Here is an 18,664-nt window from a genome sequence, read left to right as displayed (position 1 = left end):
GCTTTGCAGTTCACATGCATACGTCTCGCTAGGACAGCACAACTCCAAGCAGATACAAGCTTGCTAAAATCCGCATTGGTACTCAATCATACTGGTTGCATTTCCTTTTAATTTCCGAAAAGCCGCACACCTGGTAAGTGTCAACGTTCCAGAAGTGTATTTTTATCGTAAAGAAAAATAAAATTCATGAGCTTGCTTTCCAGTTTAAACACAAGAAGACAACACAAACCATTTATTGTACTCCAAGCTGCTTCAAATCATCCAGTATAAGCACAAAATACAAAGGCGTGTTTGCTTTAGGCATTTGAGCCTTTGTTTGACCTTTCCCATAAAGGATGCGTCATCGCTGAGGCAGCCAGCCCCATGTTGTCTGACACAACGTCGGTTTTGAGGAAGTGTAGAGCGGGCACGTTCGCGTTTTTTGTTCAACAAATAAAAACGAAAAGGACTTCTTTTCATTGTAATTTTCGCTATGACTACAAAAATGGATAACGAAACTGGTAAGAATGATACCAATGAAAAAGTGGTTTTTGAGTGAAGCTTAAAGGGAGAACCAATTATTCCTTCGTTTGTGTTCAGCTCAAACTGCAAACAGGTGTCTTGATCAGCACGCCTAAATTTTCAAATATTGTTCTGACATTCCAATAAAATTATGTTCCACCGAAACACACTCCAATTCACCTGCTCAAGATTCACAGGGAAGATTTCGCATAGAAACTATAGCATACCTACATGAAATCAAGCGGCATCATGCTTGGAATTTATTTAAAAGATGTCTTCTTTTGGTTAAAATAATACAACTTGGTTCGTTTACAACTGCAAAAAAGTTTCCAGGGACACCTAGGCATTCCTTATGTGTTGTCGATGCGAAAGCACGAATGTCCAGCTGAACGCCTCAGACTCTTCGTATCACCTCGCGTTGCTGAATGCCTTTGCAATTATGCCGCTTCAGACTCTTTCCTTCGCGATTCGGCTAACGCTTTCGCTTGGCTTTAACCTATCTCTGACGCGTTGTGCCGCTGCTTGCCCGTGCCTCCCAGTAATGGGTGAGCCGCTGCTCGTTCTTCCCTTCCTTTCACCTGCAATATACTGGCAGGGAAGACCCCCTTTATCTGCTGGCAAGTATTTTAAGGCTTTGTATTTTTTGCCGAGTATCCGCACTGCGCCAACCATGTAATCCCCTGCATTTGCACAACAAAAGCATAATTGGCGGAACTAACACATTTAATCGTTATAATAGCCTAAACGGAGATACCTGGGCAAACGGAATTACAAAAGAAATTCAGAACCTACAACAAAATAAAATTTACGTAAACGAACCTACGAAATCAAAAATACGCATCTTATACACCGCCTTTAAGAAACGCAAACAAAAATAGAAATCCCGAAAAAAAAGTGACGCAAACACGAGTAAAAAATGCGAGAATGGGCGAATCGTGTAACCCCTGCATATACACAAAAATATATAATTGGCGGAGTTTATGCATTATAATAGTGAAAAAAAAAGATGCTTCCTCGAAAAAAGCATGCAAAAACAAAAACATAGAATATAAAAGTAGGCTAACAAAATCTAAAATACGCCTCTTACACACCTTGCCCGAAAAAACAAGGAATGATGAATGTAGGCTACGAAATTTTGTACACCGTGAAGAAAGAAATGAAGGTAAGAATAAAAAGCGGCACCTTCGTACAACCGGTCTCCACCCTGACCGCCCTCCTGACCTGCAACGCTGGGTGCATGGACCGTGTCACCGACAACTCCTGAACTTTATACACACAACTAACGTGTTCGTGTTTCTGTAAGCGCCTACATCTATTACGCCAGAGGGCAAACTTTCGAATGAAGAAAAAAGCCCGGGAAAGAGCCATGAAAAGGCGAATAAAAAAGTAGCAAAAACGGACAAACTGTGTAACTCGACTGCGGTTGCGTAGAAGTGCATAATTCATGGAGTTAAATTTATTCGTACAAAAGGAGTAATAGAGGTCAAAGAGATTAAAACTAGACAAAAGTAGACGCCCAAAATCCAAACTGTCTCGACCGTGTTGTAATGGCGCAATCGGACATAACGCGAGCGTTGTCCACGCCACGCAACTGGAAGCCGATCGCGGAGGACACGACGCGAGGAACCGAGGTTCGATTGCGGGCACTTCGAATTCGGGCGCTTGAAGTGCTTTGGCTTATCATCATGATCAACTTGTGAAACCCAATGTGTAAAGCTGGCTTTCTTTCGGTGCATTGTACTCGAACAAACGACGTCACCAGTGAGGTATAGAAGCCTTCGATTGAGAAAAACACTAAACCCAATTTAATTTAGTGTGAAATCTGCTGAAACAGCTTAGCTGCGAGTTGTCTTGCAAAGATTCCGTTTGGCTTTTGCTTCTTTCTTGTGCGGAATGTCAGAGTCGTCTCACTCAGCGGTTAATTCCCATATAATTTGTCAATAAATAGTCGCGTTAAAGCCATCCTTACAGCTGTTTTCTCTAATCATTCTCTCTCCGTAAAAGGCCAGGTATTGACAGCGGACAGGAGTTTTGCAACGTTTTCCAGGTTGCTGTGAACTGACTAATAATGACAAGTAAATGAACAGAGTAGTATTGGGCAAGTTGGTGATTCATCTTAGCAACACAGCGCAACAGAAACAAAGACTTAAGCTGAGGCACACAGGACCAGCGCTGACTTCCAACTGAACTTTTATTACAGAAACAAGCCATATTTATGAACACGCATGCACACACCTAAGATGAAACATTCGACCCGATAAGTGATCTAAATCAACTGTGCCGGAAACATGACAACCATAACATTCAAAACAGACCCCAAAATGATTATCAGCCCCCCCGCACTCAGCACGTGTGTGTACATTGAGATGGCTAGCTAGGTCGCTTCGTTTCGCATGTGTACATAATCAAGTTCCTTTGTGGGCAGGGCTATGGAAGGAGCGCTGACGAAATCTTCGCCTAGCCTACCGATTTCCGCAGCCTCCACCATTTTCCTTGTCAACTGGTCACAATCACGCTGAATGATTTTGCATTCGTCAAATTTCGGAGTGCGTTTCTCGGTGGTGCCCTTGCAGTCTCGGCAGTTTATTTATTTATTTATTTATTTATTTATTTATTTATTTATTTATTTATTTATTTATTTATTTATTTGTGTTACCCTCAGGGCCCGAAGGCGTTACAGAGGGGAGTGGGAAATACACAATACAGACAAAAGCAGCAAAACAACAATAAACATTACAAAAAACAGCTTGTTATGAAAACAGGTTGGTTATGGCTGAGCGAAAAGCAATCTCATTGCCGATTTCAGCTACGGACCTAGGAAGGCGATTCCAACTTCTACAAGTGCTGCGGACAAAGGAATCCTGAAACAGGTTTGTGCGACCCGATGGAACGTGAACTTTGTGCTGATGGTCGATCCGGGACGACATGTAGGATGGACTGGACAGTAGCCTGCTTCTGAGGATGGGATTACAATATTAAATCTTATGGAACAAGCATAAACGAAACTCTTTTCGGAGATTTTTAAGAAGAGGCAAAGATAGGCTTGCTTTCATAGATGTAACACTGGCTGTGCGGTGATAATTTGAAAGTATGAAACGCGAAGATCGATTTTGAACGCTTTCTAACTCAGAACAGAGGGACAACGTGTTCGGATCCCAAACAGTGGCCGCATACTCCAGTTTTGGAAGAACTAATGTTTTATAGAGAAGCAATTTCAAAGAAGAAGTAGCCTGATTAAATTTCTCCGGAGATACCCTAAGGTACGATTGGTGTTGTTAACAACATAATTGATGCGAGTTTTCCAGGACAGGGTAGATGATATGTGCACGCCTAGGTATTTATACGACAGGACATCTTCAAGAAAAATATTGTTAATAGAGTAAGACAATGCTTGGGTCTTACTTCGAGAAACGGGCATGCTTTTACACTTATTAATATTGAGTTTCATTTGCCAGACCTCGCACCACTGCAAAACACGGTCAACATCGGATTGAAGTGCTATATCGTCAGAATCACTGGAAATTTCCCTGTAGATTACACAATCATCGGCGAAAAGGCTGATAGATGAAGAAATATTAGTTGGTAAATCATTTATGTATATTAAAAACAACAGTGGTGCCAAAACGGAACCTTGTGGAACCCCTGAATTAACTGGAGAAAAAGCCGAAATAGTGGCATTAGCATTTACAAATTGATAACGGTTAGTCAGGAAACAGCGTTACCATGCAAGTACGTTTGGGTCTAGGTTCAGGTGCGAAAGTTTGAAAAGCAATAATTCGTAAGGAACTGTATCACACGCTTTAGCAAAATCGAGGAATATGCAGTCTGTGATTGACCCGCGATCAAGAACAGTATGAAGATCATGCGTAAAGCATATTAACTGTGTTTCACACGAAAACGATTCTCGGAACCCGCGTTGAAACTTAGTGAAAAATGAGTTACTTTCCAAGAAATTTACAATATGAGAATAAATTACGTGTTCCATTGTCTTACAGCGCAGGCTGGTTAATGACACCGGTCGATAATTATTCGGAGAATGTCTGTCGCCAGACTAGTGCAGCGGGACCACCTTCCCGACCTTCCATTCATCGGGAATACAGGATGTTTCAAGTGACTGCGCAAAAAGTTTGGTCAAGATAATACAACAGTACACTTTAGTATTAGCCAAAACTTTGCGTTTATATTATCAACACCACATGATGAGGAAATTCTCAGTTTACCAATTAAACACTCAACACCATAATTATAGAAAACAATCAGTTCCATGGAACATTCATGAGGACTTTCGTAATCAGGGTAGCAGTTGAAATTATTACAAGTAGAAAATGCAGAAGAAAACACAGCATTAAAAACATTGGCAAACTCTTCAGCAGGGACTGCCGAGTCATTTGGATATTTAATCTTTTTGTGCTTTTTTTAAGCTTTTTTTATATTTAAGCTTTTTAGTGCTTTTATTAACGATATTACAGAACTGTTTGGGTTTATTTGTTAGCATATTGAGTAGTGTTTTATTAAAGAACGTGTGCTTTGCACCTTTCAGCGCCTCTTTATATTGGGTAGCTGCAGTTCGATAAGAATCCCAGCGTGTTTTACTGTCCGAAATTTTGGCTGAGCGAAACAGGAGCTTTTTCTTGTTGCGAAGTCTTTTCAGAGACTTATTAAACCATGGTTCCTGGTTACTAGAGATACCCGTCCTAACCGGAACAAACTTTTCTATTAGAGAGGCAACCTTCCCTCTAAGCAAAACTTAGTTATCGTTAACAGAACGCTGCGAAAAATCAATCAAGTAACTGTTAAAAAAACGCCAAGTTCTGTATTCATGGAACTGAAATCAGCCTTTTTGTAATCTGCAATTTTCTTTCGGATGGGTTGAACGGGAATGTACGGGGAAATGAAGAGTGAAATGTAGAAAAGAATGATCACTTAATCCCGCTAAATGAGATATCGGAGACACATTTTCCGGCAAAGTAGTTAGTACAAGGTCTAGAGTACTTGATGTCGTCGGTTTAATGCGGGTTACTTGAGTGACAAGCTGACACAGATTGAAATCGGCACACAAACGAACAAAGCTCTCGCACTCACTCGATAAAATGCTAAGTTATGGAGGTACGTTGGTCCAAACAATATGGGGATAATTGAAGTTGCCGACTAAAATAATAGGAACAGTAGGAAAGCGTACGACAATGTTATTAAGAGCGTCATGCAGTTCATCAACAAATGTGGATGTGGATGACGGTGGGTGATAACAAACACCCAAAATAAATTTCCTAAAGTACATGTCTATTTCCACCCAAAGAATTTCCAAATCACAAGCAGTATGGACAGCAAAAGAACTGAACTTATCCTCAACTGCGATCAAAACGCCTCCACAACACCTTTGTTCTCTGTCACGACGATGAACATTGAAACTTTTGGTGCAGCTGAAAATTTCAGTGTTACTTACTTTCGAAGACCGCCAAGTTTCCATTAAAATTACGATATTGGCATCACATGAATCAATGACGAAGTTGAGATCTTCGCGTTTCGGCACAGCCCTTCTCATGTTCGTAAAAAGAAAAGAGAGCTGTTTGCTTTGCGCATGCGCTTGGCCACTGCCCCTCACTGATCGCTATCGTTCCTCCAGAGCTGCCGATGAACCATTTTCATTATCAGGTTTAAAGGTTGACGTAGATTGCGCGTTGCGGGAAAGATGTTCATACACTTTCTTATCGGAATGGCTGTACCCATAGCATTTGTCATTCATGTGAAGTGTTTTTTACCGTAGTTTGAATTCGCAGTTGCTCATTTTCCCAAATTCAACGAGTTTTCTTCTTGCTTGACGCGCTGCAAACGAATAATCTTCACTAATGCTCACACTTCCATTCTTAAGGCCTAGGTGCCCTCTCACACTTTTGTGGACATTGTTACTGTGTTCTCTGAGCCTTGTGTTCAGACACCTGCCCATCTGGCCCACGTGTCTCTGTATTCTCTGTATCTCTCTCTCTCTCTCTCTCTCTCTCTCTCTCTCTCTCTCTCTCTCTCTCTCTCTACGTGTGGTGGACGCAGCATTCCGAGTTGAAAATGCGTAAAGCTACCCATGCTGTATTTTAATAGCCCTCAACAGTCCGATCGTCCTGAGATCCATAGTTCACATAAATGTTTATTCCCCATCAAGGAGGCTTCAGCCCGGATGGTGCTACTTTTCTCGTGATCAAGCCTCCTCGTCTGCGCATTGACATCCCCCTAAGCGTCCTTCAGTCATAGCACCGTTATCTAGATCTCAGGTAATAGTGCTATTACCGAACCACTGCATCACGTGCTATCACTAGCTTCATCTTTTTCGAGAAGTCGCGGTTCCACGGCGTTAAGGTGCCAGGTTCCATATCCGGGAACTCCATCACCACATTTTTTGACGAGCATGGGCTGCTTGCCTTCTCGCCAGTTTCCCTCGCCCTCCTTGGTCTATCATTATCCCTCTCTCTTCTTCGCCATTGACGGTAGTTTTCTGTTAACGTTCCGTAAAGAGAGAGGTGAACCTTAAACAACTTCTATGGTAAAACAGTACGGCTAGTTCGATGAAACAATCACGTGACTGGTCCCCTCTTTAGAACGTTGGTGAGTTGGAGTGAACTTCAATGTAACGCATGCGTACCTCCCTTCGTCCTCATGACTTTACTTGTCTTCCAAGCATATTTTCGCGTGCATAACAAGTAAAAAAAACAAGAATTTTGTCAGTTGTTGCAGTCACCGCCTCACAAGCAGGACTTCCTGCGTTCGGTCACAAAACTTCCACACTAGTAAACCATACAGTATTCCGCATAGCAATAAGTGCCCCCAGTAGCAGAAAGCCAAAGTCGGCGGCGTTGACCATTGGCGTAAACTCCCGCACCGCTGCCTTGCTGCACTATCTTGCTGCAAGTAATTTTCTCCCTGGTACACTCGTGCGCTTCCAGGAAATCTTGCATTTTCTCATCGTTCTTGAGAGACGATAGAAACTTAACCGCAAAGATGTCGGAGAAATAATGTCGGAGAAATAATGAAGAAGATGTACTCCAAGTCTGGTGATTGGTTGGTGCGGCAGCAGTAATAACAGGGCCACGCGGAGGAAAAAAATGTTGAAGTTTAAAAGAATAAAGGCACAAGTGCAGGACAAACTCGGGGCAACACCATGCTCACGGTCAGGAAGGAGAGCGCCGAATTCGTAAAAATAAAGACACGCGTCCAAACTAACGTAATTACAAAAGAAAGCGACTGTTATTCCATACCTTTCTTGCGTCGTCTGCTGCTAAACGCCAGTAGTCAGCTTCTTACCGGCAATTGCCCAGGAGGCGACACGTAAGTCTACAACAACCCTACTCGCTTCCACAACAACTTCCCCAAATGTCCCCAACTTTTGACGTCGCTGGCAGTCGTTTTAGTAGCCAATCAAAACGTCCGGTTTCTTCCTCCTTTTAGCCGCATGCGTCGCAAAGGTGCTTCAACAAGCAAGAAATACCAGTATTCCGGAACGACGCATCTTAGTGAGGTGGGTGCCCTAGACGATCGGAGTGCGGCGCCACAAACGACGAGGCAAGTACCGGTTCTTTGATACGTCCTATACCACCTTAGTTCGGTTTTGTTTTTTCCGAAGGCGCTCTGTGTAGACAACTTCGGGTAGCATCAGCCGTGTGCATTCTTCAGTGCTCTCGTTCTTGGGATGGTACATCAGCACCTGCGAGAATATTACAAAAAGACAGAGTCACAAAGACATTGCGGCTAGTATGCAATAGCATCGTCATAATGTAGAGGATTTGCTGCTGAAGGTAGCATACTCGGGAGGGTACGCCATCATGTAAGCTTCCCCAACTGATTTTTCTTCACTCCCACGTGATGTCAGAATTCCGATCTGATCAGTGATCATATTTGAAAGTGTGAATGCGGAAAGACAACCGGGACAAGGTAATGGTCCGGGAGATCAACAGAGGTGAGGCCAGGGTTAAGGAAACACAGAGATACCGTGAGCAAGAGATGGATAAACTTTATTTTCGTGGAGATACACTGCGGACGTCATTATGACATTCAGTAGCTTCTAGGCTACTTTCGTTCGCCCCCCCCCCCCCTTTTGTTTTTACGAACCATCTCTGAAATTTCATTTCTGATGAAAACGGCGTTTTCCTAATAGCATTGTTACTTTTCTCTCGCTGGATAACATTGAAAGCGCCATAATGGTTTCTGAGCTTGAGCGCACAATATATCTTATGACAGAGAAACACGATATATGTCTTCAGAAAACTTGAGAAAGGAAGGAAGTTAAATACCCATCGCAAATTCAGGCTCCAACCACAATACCCGCTCGCTTTAAAGAACACGTCTGCGATGTGCTTCTGGACTGTGCTTTCTCCGTCATCACTCGGAATTATTAGATGCAAAGTTTCTATTCCGAACCGTTGAATTTTTAAGCTTACAAGGGCGTAGACAAGGAAACTCTGTTTTTAGTTCCAAGATGGCGACGCGAAAGGGCACTGCATTTGTGACTTGAGAAGAAAGCTGAACTGTCAAAGAGATGACAAATGTTTGCTAAGTTGAGGGCAAAGAGCGTACAACACATAAACGCTGGCAGGTAGATATAAAGCCACTAGGGTGTCGGCAGAAGCTCTGGGAAATACTTTACATACCAAACTCAACAATTGGTGTGACTCTCTCAAGCATGACAGACTGCGTGCTGCAGTACTGCCTTAACCGCTAAATGTCAGCAAATGCTTTTCGTCTTGTGGCTTTTTTACGAGACATCGGACAGGAGTGTCGGGTCGACAGCTTAACCTTTGAAGACATTTTCATGTATAGCTTCTGATGCACAGGGGAAAACATATGTTAAGTTATTTTGTGGATTGATTGATTGATTGATAAATCTTTATTTGCGAGCCTGAGGCGCAGATGTTAGGGCGCCCGCCTGGTGGAGGGCATCCTTAGTCCAGGATACCCTGGCTGCGGCTGGCTGTCCGGGCCCTGGTCACCAGGTCTTGCTGGATCCTGAGGTCCGGGCTAGTCAGGCAAGCCATCCACTGCTCATAGGAAGGGGTGGGGTTGGGAGGGAGGTGCGGGGTTCTTTGGCACTCCCATACTTGATGATATAGGGTGCCAGGAGAAGGACAGAAATTACAGGTGGCGGGGTATTGAGTTGGGTAAATGGCGTGAAGAAGGGTGCCGTGGGGATATGTATTTGTCTGAAGTCTTCTCAGGGTGGTGGCTTCATCTCTGGATAGTCTTGGGTGCGGGTCCGGGTATTTTCTTCGGTCGAGACGGTAGTGGGCTAAAATTTCGGCGTAATTCGTGAGCGGGTCCATTTTGGGGGCAAAAAGCGAAGTTGTTCCCTCTTCGGTAATGGCCCGGTGTATATGCGCGCGGGCAGCGGCATGTGCCGCCTCATTACCTTGGAGGAATTCATGTCCAGGTACCCAGACGAGGTGTACCTCGGGGAGTCGGGGGATGCTCTTGAGGATGTTAAGCGGTGTGTTGGAAATGCGTCCCCGTAGGTAATTACGGCAAGCTGCCTGGGAGTCTGTCAGCACTGTGATGGCGTCGTCACCCGTCGTGGCGGCTAGGGCAATTGCAATCTCCTCGGCAGCCTCTGCAGATGTTGTGCGGACTGTGAGAGAGGTTATTTCATGCCCTGCTGCATTTGTTACACACACAGCATGGGCAGGCCGATGCGGATACGGGGACGCGTCAGTGTATCGTGCAATTTGGCTATTACCGTATTTAGCGCGCATAGCTTGCACTCTAGCGATGCGTCGAGCCTTATTGTGAACCGGATCCATGTTTCTCGGAATCCGGGCTACACGAATGGCTTCTCGTACGTGCAGTGGCATTCGTTCTTTATGCTCTTGAAGGGGGGGTGTCGAATAGCCTAACCTTCTCAGCGTGGCCCGTCCGGTCGGTGTTAGTTTTAGGCGTTCTAACTGGGAGATGTGATGCGCCTCTTGTATCTCTTCCCATGTGTTATGGATTTCTAGACGCAACAAATTCTTGGTTGATGTCTTTGGAGGTAGGCCTAAGGCAGTCTTGTACGCCTGGCGGAGCAAAATGTTAAGCCTTCCTCTTTCACTCGCTTTGAGGGCCAAATATGGTGTGCCGTATGCGACCCGGCTAATGAGTACGGCTTGAACAATGCGTAATGTATCAGACTCTTGCATTACGAATCTTCGATTGGATACACGATGTATTAGGTGAATGAGTTGGGAGAGCGTTCGTTGCAGCGGTGCGATCGTATGGAGACCTGAACCGTTTTTCGGAATCGTGAGACCCAAGATGCGGAGATGGGCAACATTGGGGACTGGGTTTCCTGCAATTGTGAGCGCCGGATCCGGGATGCTTTGTGTGCGATGTTGCGCTGTCTTGGTGCAGAGAGTAAGGAGGGCCGATTTTTCCGAAGCACACTCAAGGCCCCGGGCGCTTAGATACCGCTGTGCTTCTTTGATAGCGCTTTGCATGGCGTCTTGTTGCTCGCCCATGGACCCCGTAGGGGTCCATAGGGTGAGGTCATCCGCGTAAAGCGCGTGCCTCAGATGTGGGATATTTTCCAACAGAGGGGGAAGGTCCTTCATAGCGATGTTAAACAGAAGCGGTGATATGACGGAGCCTTGAGGGGTGCCTTTAGGAATGGTCTTGAATGTGGTGGAGCGGAGATATCCTATGCCGATGGTTGCAGTACGACCGGAGAGGAAAGCCGCGACATAGTCGTAGATTCGCTGTCCACAATCAATCGAAGTTAGTCCCTGAAGGATGGCGCTGTGGGAGACGTTGTCGAAAGCCCCCTTGATATCCAGGGTGAGGATGCAACGCTTGTGTGTGCTGGTGAGCCGATCAATTATTTCTTCTTTCAGTTGCAAGAGGATATCTTGGGTAGAAAGATTTGGTCGGAAGCCGTACATTGTGGTTGGAAAATGGCCGTTGTCTTCGATATAGGGAGATAAGCGGTTTTGCACCATATGTTCAAGGAGCTTTCCCACACAAGACGTAAGGGAGATGGGTCGTAGGTTAGTGGCAGCAAGCGGTTTTCCAGGTTTAGGTATTAGAGTGATGTCGGCATGCTTCCACTGGGGGGGCAACGTGCCGGCAATCCAATGCTCGTTAATATAGTCTAGGAGAACCTCTAGCGCAGGAACGTCGAGGTTCCGAAGCAACTTATTAGGAATCTTGTCATTGCCTGGCGCGGTGTTTCTGGTTAAATGGTGAACCGCTGCTTCCATCTCCACAAGCGTGAAAGGGGCATCCATTTCAGGATTGGGAGCACCCGTGTACGGTTGGTGGGGAGGCTGGGTCTTGTCGCTCCTATATTGCCAAGGTTTCGTGATCTCCTCAAGGAGATCTTCTTCTGTGCCGTGGTAATTGTAAATAAGCCGTCTGAGCTGATGTGCCGTGGCCGATCTAGATTCTTTGTTCCCCATAAGAGACCGAAGCAGGTGACATGTGCGTCGGGTGCCGAGGGTACCTTGTAACTGCGTGCAGAACTGCGACCAGTTTTGCTGGCTGAGTTGTCTGGCATACGACGCCGCTGCCTGTGTTAGCTGGGCTATGCGAAGACGAAGTTTTCGATTTGTTCGTCATTTTTTCCAGCGTTTTATAAGCCCTCGCCGGGCTTCCCATAGGTGCAAGAGGTGTGCATCGATTGCGGGGCAGTCTTGGGTCAACGGTAATTCCTTGGTAAAATGTTTAGCTGCCTGCAACATTTTTGTGGTCCATTCTTCAATCAAGTGGATAGAGCTCGCCGGTGTTGCTTCTCGAAATTTCCGCCAATCGGTGAGGCGGGCAGTGCCTATTCGTTGGGGTGGAGCCTTGTGACTGGGTAGCTGTAGCTGCACGATATAATGGTCACTTCCGAACGTTTCTGTGAGGCACTCCCAGCTTGGATCTTTGAGACCATATGTAAGCGTAAGGTCCGGAGTAGTGTCTCGTGAGACACTATTACCCAAGCGAGTAGGGGTATTCGGGGTGTTACACAAGTGCAGATTGTTCATTCTGATTGCGTCATAAAGTTGCTGTCCTTTTTTGTTGTCCCTATGGTAACCCCATATTGTGTGATGCGCGTTAAAATCGCCAATTATAACCAGTCCGTGTCCTTTCGTTCTTTGTTTGACGGTCCTGAAGAGCCGGTTGATTTCGCCGAGAGGTGATGATGGAGGGCTATATATGTTGAGGATGAATAGGCTGGCTTGCGTCTTCTTTTTTGGAATGATCTCTACGAAAACGTAGTCCAAAGTTGTGGGAAGGGTGTGTGCCTGCACTGTCTGGCTTGTCTGTACTAAAGTCGCCGTGCGTGCGTCCGAATTTGTAAGGTACGTGGTGTATCCCCTTAGTGTTATCTGATCTGTGCCAGTTTCCTGGAGAGCGATTACAGCCGGTGAATTTGTGTTCGCAAACAAGGATAGGGAATTTTGCTTGCCGCGGTATGAACGACAATTCCATTGCCAAATCGTCAGTGGTGTTGGGGAAGGCGCTTTAGTGTTCAGCACTGTGGAATTATTCCCAGTCATCGTCGGGTGGGGTAGTTCCAGGTGGGTCGCTAGGGGCAGGGTGCTCGGTATTCCTTCGGGCTTTGCGCTTGACTGTTTCATTAGCTTCCTGCCTTTTTTCGATCGCAACAATGCGACATTCCATGTTTTGGCCAAGATCGTGAATTAATTTTTCAAGCCTTCCAATATCTTGTAGGGTTGGGAACACGGAAGGCTGTTGTGCAGCAGGTGTTGCTTTCACAGCACTTTGCCCTGGCGCCTTCGTGATCGTTTCTATGTGAGACAGTAGCTCTTCTATACGTCGTTCTAGCTTCTCAGTACGTTCTGCTTGCATTTCAAGTTGTTTTCTTAGTTGCGCATTCTCCTGTTCTAGTATTTTGATGCGGGCGTTATCTTGCGCAGTGGCTGGCTGTGAAGACAATGGGGGAAAGTCATTGGGGGCTGATTCTGGGGAGGCGACAATTGCAGACCAGCTTTGTTGTTGCAAAGAAGCGTGGGGTCGTTGGACGTTGACTTGCGCTGTCGTGTGAGGTCGTGGAGGACCTGCTGGCGCCTGGAACTGAAGCTGCCGCTCGTATGTCGGCTTATTCCGAGAAAGGCGCTCTTTGTGGAAAAAAATTTTTTGTTTCTCAAAAAAATTCCCAAAGCCGGTTGGATCACTGGTCCTACGATCAGTGCTCCTAGGCTCTCCAATAGAAATTGCAAACTTCCACAGTTTTAAAATAATAACTACTACAGCTATCACCCTAGTTCTTCATATGTAAACACTTTGCTCTAAATTGATTTAACATATCCGTAGTTGACATGCAGACCAAAGTTCTTTTAACAAAAATTCCAAAATTGAAAACTTTTTCGAAAATTGCTCAAATGCGGAGACTTTTTTCTCAGACTTTATACAAGATATGTAATTGATATTTTTTACTGGCATTCTTCTATCCTTGTTTAATCTTCGTGCCAATTTTAGTTTGTGGTCACGACGGTTCAATAAAAAAGGCACTGTACTGCAGCAACATAACGCATTTGGAATATTTTGAAAGGCAAAAAAAAGGTCACCTTCAAAGTTTTTTAACCTTTCACAAATAAAAGCCACCGTTGGTTTTCTATCAGCTACCTCAAAAACATTTCGCACTATTTTTCTTGTTTTTCAGCTGCAAAGCGGCCAATATGGCTTGTTGGCTATATTACCGTGACATAACCAAGTGGTTTTTAAGAAGCTTACGACTGCAACGTAGTGCGAGAAATGGTCGTTGCAAAAACAATTTAATAAACACTGCGGCGAGCATGCTTTGTAGAAATTGGATGCGCATAAAGTACGTTGCACCTAAACCCCATGTTGAAGCTCCGTGTTCTTAACCCTTGTTAGGCGGTTTCTATAATTATCGACTCCTGAGGTCTCACCCGTGTAACTCGAGACCTGGCCTTTTTTATCTCTGGTCTTTAGATGGTTGCCGTATTATTTAGGACCAAAACAGCGGAGTCACGGAGTGACACAAAAATGTCTGCAATGAACCAAGACTGCAAATTATCCGTCTGCTCGAACTGTATGTATTTCAGTCCCGTGATATGGTACTCGCGCTATTTTCAAACTTCAGAAAAAGCACCCTTGTGGAATTGTGTATTCCTAAAAATGGAAGTACACATGAACTGGTTTCCGACGATCTCTGTGGCATCGTATGCTACTGCAGAGCACTTAGCACCGACGAGACCGTACGTCTTTACTGTCGTTCACTTGAGCACGAAGCAGGAGGGCAGTGAAGCTGATCCAAGTGGTCAATACCGGGTTAACGGCATCCAAAGCGTTTTGAAAGCTAACAGTCGCAGAGCGGCAACGCTCTAGCGGCCATCAATACAGGCCAGGATGTACATGTTGTTTAGTCGGCTGAACGGGATCATTTGTTCAAGTGCCCAGTTCTTTAACGCTCGGGAAGTTCCTTCTTGAGACAATTTTTATATGCGCTGTTAAATAATCCGCACAAAACACGTGCTCCTCACTACTCTTGGGCTACTAGCCTCCCCTGGCGCGTGGATCTGCGTGAATCACCGAAGGCGATGATCAGGCAGAAACTGTTCCTAGCTAGGGCGATTTTTTTAAATCCGCCTGATCTTGTTATCTCTCACGGGGGCTAAGGCTAAGTAAGGTCATTGTTATATGTTTTGTTTAGTAGTTTTAGTTTTCAAGGGAAGCATACGATCCCATCTTTCTGAAACTAAGCAGGAAGTTCAGCCGCCATCCGTCAGTATTTCCGCCGGAACGCTTCCCCCGACCCTTGAAGTTAGACTGAGCTCGGGCGTATCCTGTGCTCCGCGGTCCCTCTCGAGTGGTACGGATCTGATCTTACCAACTCCGTATATGCGAGTGGGCCTACACAGCGCAACATTGAACACCGCATGAAGAGATGCATCCAAGAGCGAGTGCGCTAGTTTGAACGATTCACTTCAGGTGCTATGCGAACTTGTAAAACCGTTGGCTACTTCCTTCACTCTCAATTTTCACAAAGCGTGTTCACCGCAATGTCAAATGGTTCTTTCTTTGTAACGGCCGTTTCTCCCCCTACATTGCGGTCGTAAGCCTCTTCCAAACCACTTGGGTATGTCGCCGCAAACCTGCTGACAAAGCCATATTTCGCGCTTTGTAGCTGCCCAACAACAAACGTACTGCAACATGCTTTTGATATCGGTGATAAAGAGCTTGGCTTTAATTGGTGAAGGTTTGAAAAAAATCTAGGATGGCGTTTTTTTTTATTTCGCTTTGAAAATATACCAAAATGCATTGCCTTGCTGAAGTTCAGAGTGGTTTTCATAATGACCCGTCTACACTACGCACACAAAAATTGGCACGAAGATTAAAAAAGAATACCACTCAAAACTTTCAACTACCTAGCTTGTTTAATTTCCGAGGACAAAAGCCCCGCATTTGAGCAGTTTTCCGTTTTTTTTTTCAATTTGGGAATTTTTATAAAAGGAATTGGCTCCACAAGCCAAATACGAATATTCTCCGGCCCCCTGAGCCACTGCCCTGTGCGGCAGCTCACTCCTCCGTCCGGGAGGACCTCCCGCCGAAACAGCCACGGAACAAAGGAGGTGGACGGACCCGCCATTGGGGAAGGTGCCTGGCGCTGGGAGCGGGGATCGCATCAACACGCGACCTTTGCATTCTTCGGATGTGGCTGCCGGCTTCTCCTTGTCCGGCCAACCCGCTGTGCTTCCCATCCTTGAGAGACTGGAGCCAGTGGAACGCGTTTGCGGGTTTGTCAAACGATCTTCGCGGTGACGGCATCATATGGCCAACATTGGCAAGGGAGAGACATCTGTTTGCGTGTTTCGTAACTTGAGGTTTGGAAACGACTCTTGTGCACCGCTGCTCTGTTTGAATTCAAGTGGCGCCCAGTACATAGAGTATTTAAGGCGGATGAATGTGGGAATTGTGGAAATCCGATATCCCGACTCCGCACGCGATTAGCAGTCGAGACGCCTCAGGGGCTTCGGGACAGCGGCGCGAACAACTTCGACAGAGTGGTGGTGACGGCGGAGTTTGCTTGCGCCCCGTGAGATGGCACTACCGCATCGGCGCGCTCCAGCTTGAGGGATGCGCCGGCCTGGAGAAAAAATTTCGGAAGCGGCGCTCGGCGCAAGCGGGTGCTTGAACCATGTGCCGGCGTTGATTGATTGTATGGTTTAACGCGCCGACGCAACGCAGGCGATGAGGCGCGCCGTAGTGGAAGGCTCCGGGATAATTTTGACCACCTGGGGATCTTTAACGTGCGCCGAAATCTCGTACACACGGGTGTTTTTGCTTTTCGCCTCCATCAGAAAAGCGGCCGCCGCGGCCGATGTGCCGGCGTAACACTCGGGATCCGTCCTCCTTTCTTCGTACACCAGTAGCGCCGGAGTCGAACGACTCATGGAGCTACGCGGGACGCGTCGACGAAGCAGAAAACAGGAGTGCCAGGATGGTTTGGGAATAAACCCCCTAGTATATTGGCCTCGCTTACTTTGGGTTTTTCCTGCCTCCCACGTCGGCGCCAAAGACGCGGCATCCGCGTGTAGAGGATAGTCCGAGCCAGACCCGAACCACACTACATTTTTCTTTAAAATATCTTGCATTCGCAAGAAGCAATAGCAGCTTCAAAACAGAGAAACTTCTCTCATTGCAAGGCGGGGGTTCCGAATAGCTTGTAAGACGCACCACGTGTCTTCTGCAAGTAATCCGTTTCATCAACGTACAATTGTCAACAGGAAATACGAGTACACGAGAAAATTGTTTTGGTGCTTCAGATAAATTGCACTACATTCTTACACAATAGCTAAATTTAAACACAGAAAAAGGGAGATTATTTGCCCCACCGGCCGTGGAATCAGTGTTACACATACAGGACAACTTGGGAAAACCGAATCATAAAATTTTATACCCTGTCTACATTTCATAAACTTTCCTTTAAAAGTTTGGTAGGCTACAGCCGTCCAGGTACTGGAGCTGATATTGCAGAACATGTGTGACTTTTTCCCCTTGCCATTCTATATATGTTCCGTCTCAGAGTCAGCATAAAGGGAACAAAATTGAACTAGGCAACGAGAGCGGGCTACTGGTGAACGAGGCAGGAGGGGACGAATAAAAGGCGCCAGGAGGAAGTAAGGACACACGATATATGGCGGCGACTGTTAAAGGGACACTGAAGTGAATTTGTCAAGCTCCCGTTTTTGCTTGCACTGTGTAGACTGGCTCAAATTAACACACTATTCATCGTTTATCCGGTTGACAAATCGGTGATTATTTTACAAAGCGCGAAAGAAGAAAAACTACTATGCGTGGTTTGCGGCGGCCGCACCAACTAAAGGCTGTGACGTCAGGAGGGGGGGGCACCGTGATTGGACGATGCCCAAAGTAGCAATAAAAAGTTTCGGTTTTGGTTTCGTTTCTGTAAAACAACATGTTTGACATCTGATGGCGTTGTTGGATGGGCATTCTCGATTTCTCAATTATCGCCGTACCGCGCTTCTGCCATGTTGTCGGCTGTCAAATGTCTAAGATAAACCTCCCAGGGCGGCTTGGAATCGTAGAAATCACTAGAAGGAGGCCTACGCAGTGGATGAACGCCCTCCGCGTCACCGCAGACTCTCAAATGTCATGCGCTTTTCCCGCATATTCGGAGCTTGCCTCACTCATGTCTGTTCGTAAAAAGCTAGTTCGCACCAGGCCAAGGGTGTGCTGATTCAGGCCTGGGCCCACTGCCCGCAAGCAGTCGGTGCTTGTGGCAACAGCACGCCAACGAGAACTCGCTAGCGCGTCATTGTCAGTATGCACGCATTCTGCGATCTCGCTCGTGGAGCAGTGAACGTTACGCCCCAAAAATGGTGAACTCAGTTCAGAAAACATCGGCCGCATACGAAAAAATCAACTTACAAAAAAAATACATGTACCCTCGGGGATTCGAACTTGCGACTTTCAAAACAAATTCCAGCGCCTCAGACCGCTAGGCCACGAGCCGGCGCTGGCCGATTCGGATATATAAGGTTTATAATGTATGACCAGTTCACACTTTTATTTATTTTAAGCATTTCAAGTACTTTATGTGACTATTTGTTGTATATCACTCCTGCAGTAAGTGTCCCCCAAACTTCCACAATATCTCACGTCTAGCAATTGCATTTCTTTGACGGAAAAGCGTTCGCAGATGTGCAGTCGTGCTGCTGAC

At 45.9% G+C, this 18,664-nt stretch overlaps 1 protein-coding gene across 1 annotated transcript in view; it reads right to left on the bottom strand.

Annotated features, from left to right (window-relative positions):
* Positions 1–2,713: 2,713 nt before the first annotated feature.
* LOC144158410 (galactosylceramide sulfotransferase-like) overlaps positions 2,714–18,664 on the bottom strand; it is a 32,223-nt gene continuing 16,272 nt past the window's right edge. The window contains exon 5 of the mRNA XM_077689284.1: positions 2,714–8,191. Within this exon, the coding sequence (XP_077545410.1) occupies positions 8,075–8,191 (117 nt within the window). The 3' untranslated portion in view covers positions 2,714–8,074. The remainder of the gene's footprint in view (positions 8,192–18,664) is intronic.

This window comes from Haemaphysalis longicornis, unplaced genomic scaffold (genome assembly GCF_048455015.1).
Source record: "Haemaphysalis longicornis isolate Haplotype H1 unplaced genomic scaffold, Haemaphysalis longicornis Haplotype H1 scaffold_10, whole genome shotgun sequence".
NCBI classification, from domain to species: domain Eukaryota; kingdom Metazoa; phylum Arthropoda; class Arachnida; order Ixodida; family Ixodidae; genus Haemaphysalis; species Haemaphysalis longicornis.
This window is presented reverse-complemented; position numbering and strand designations above follow the sequence as displayed.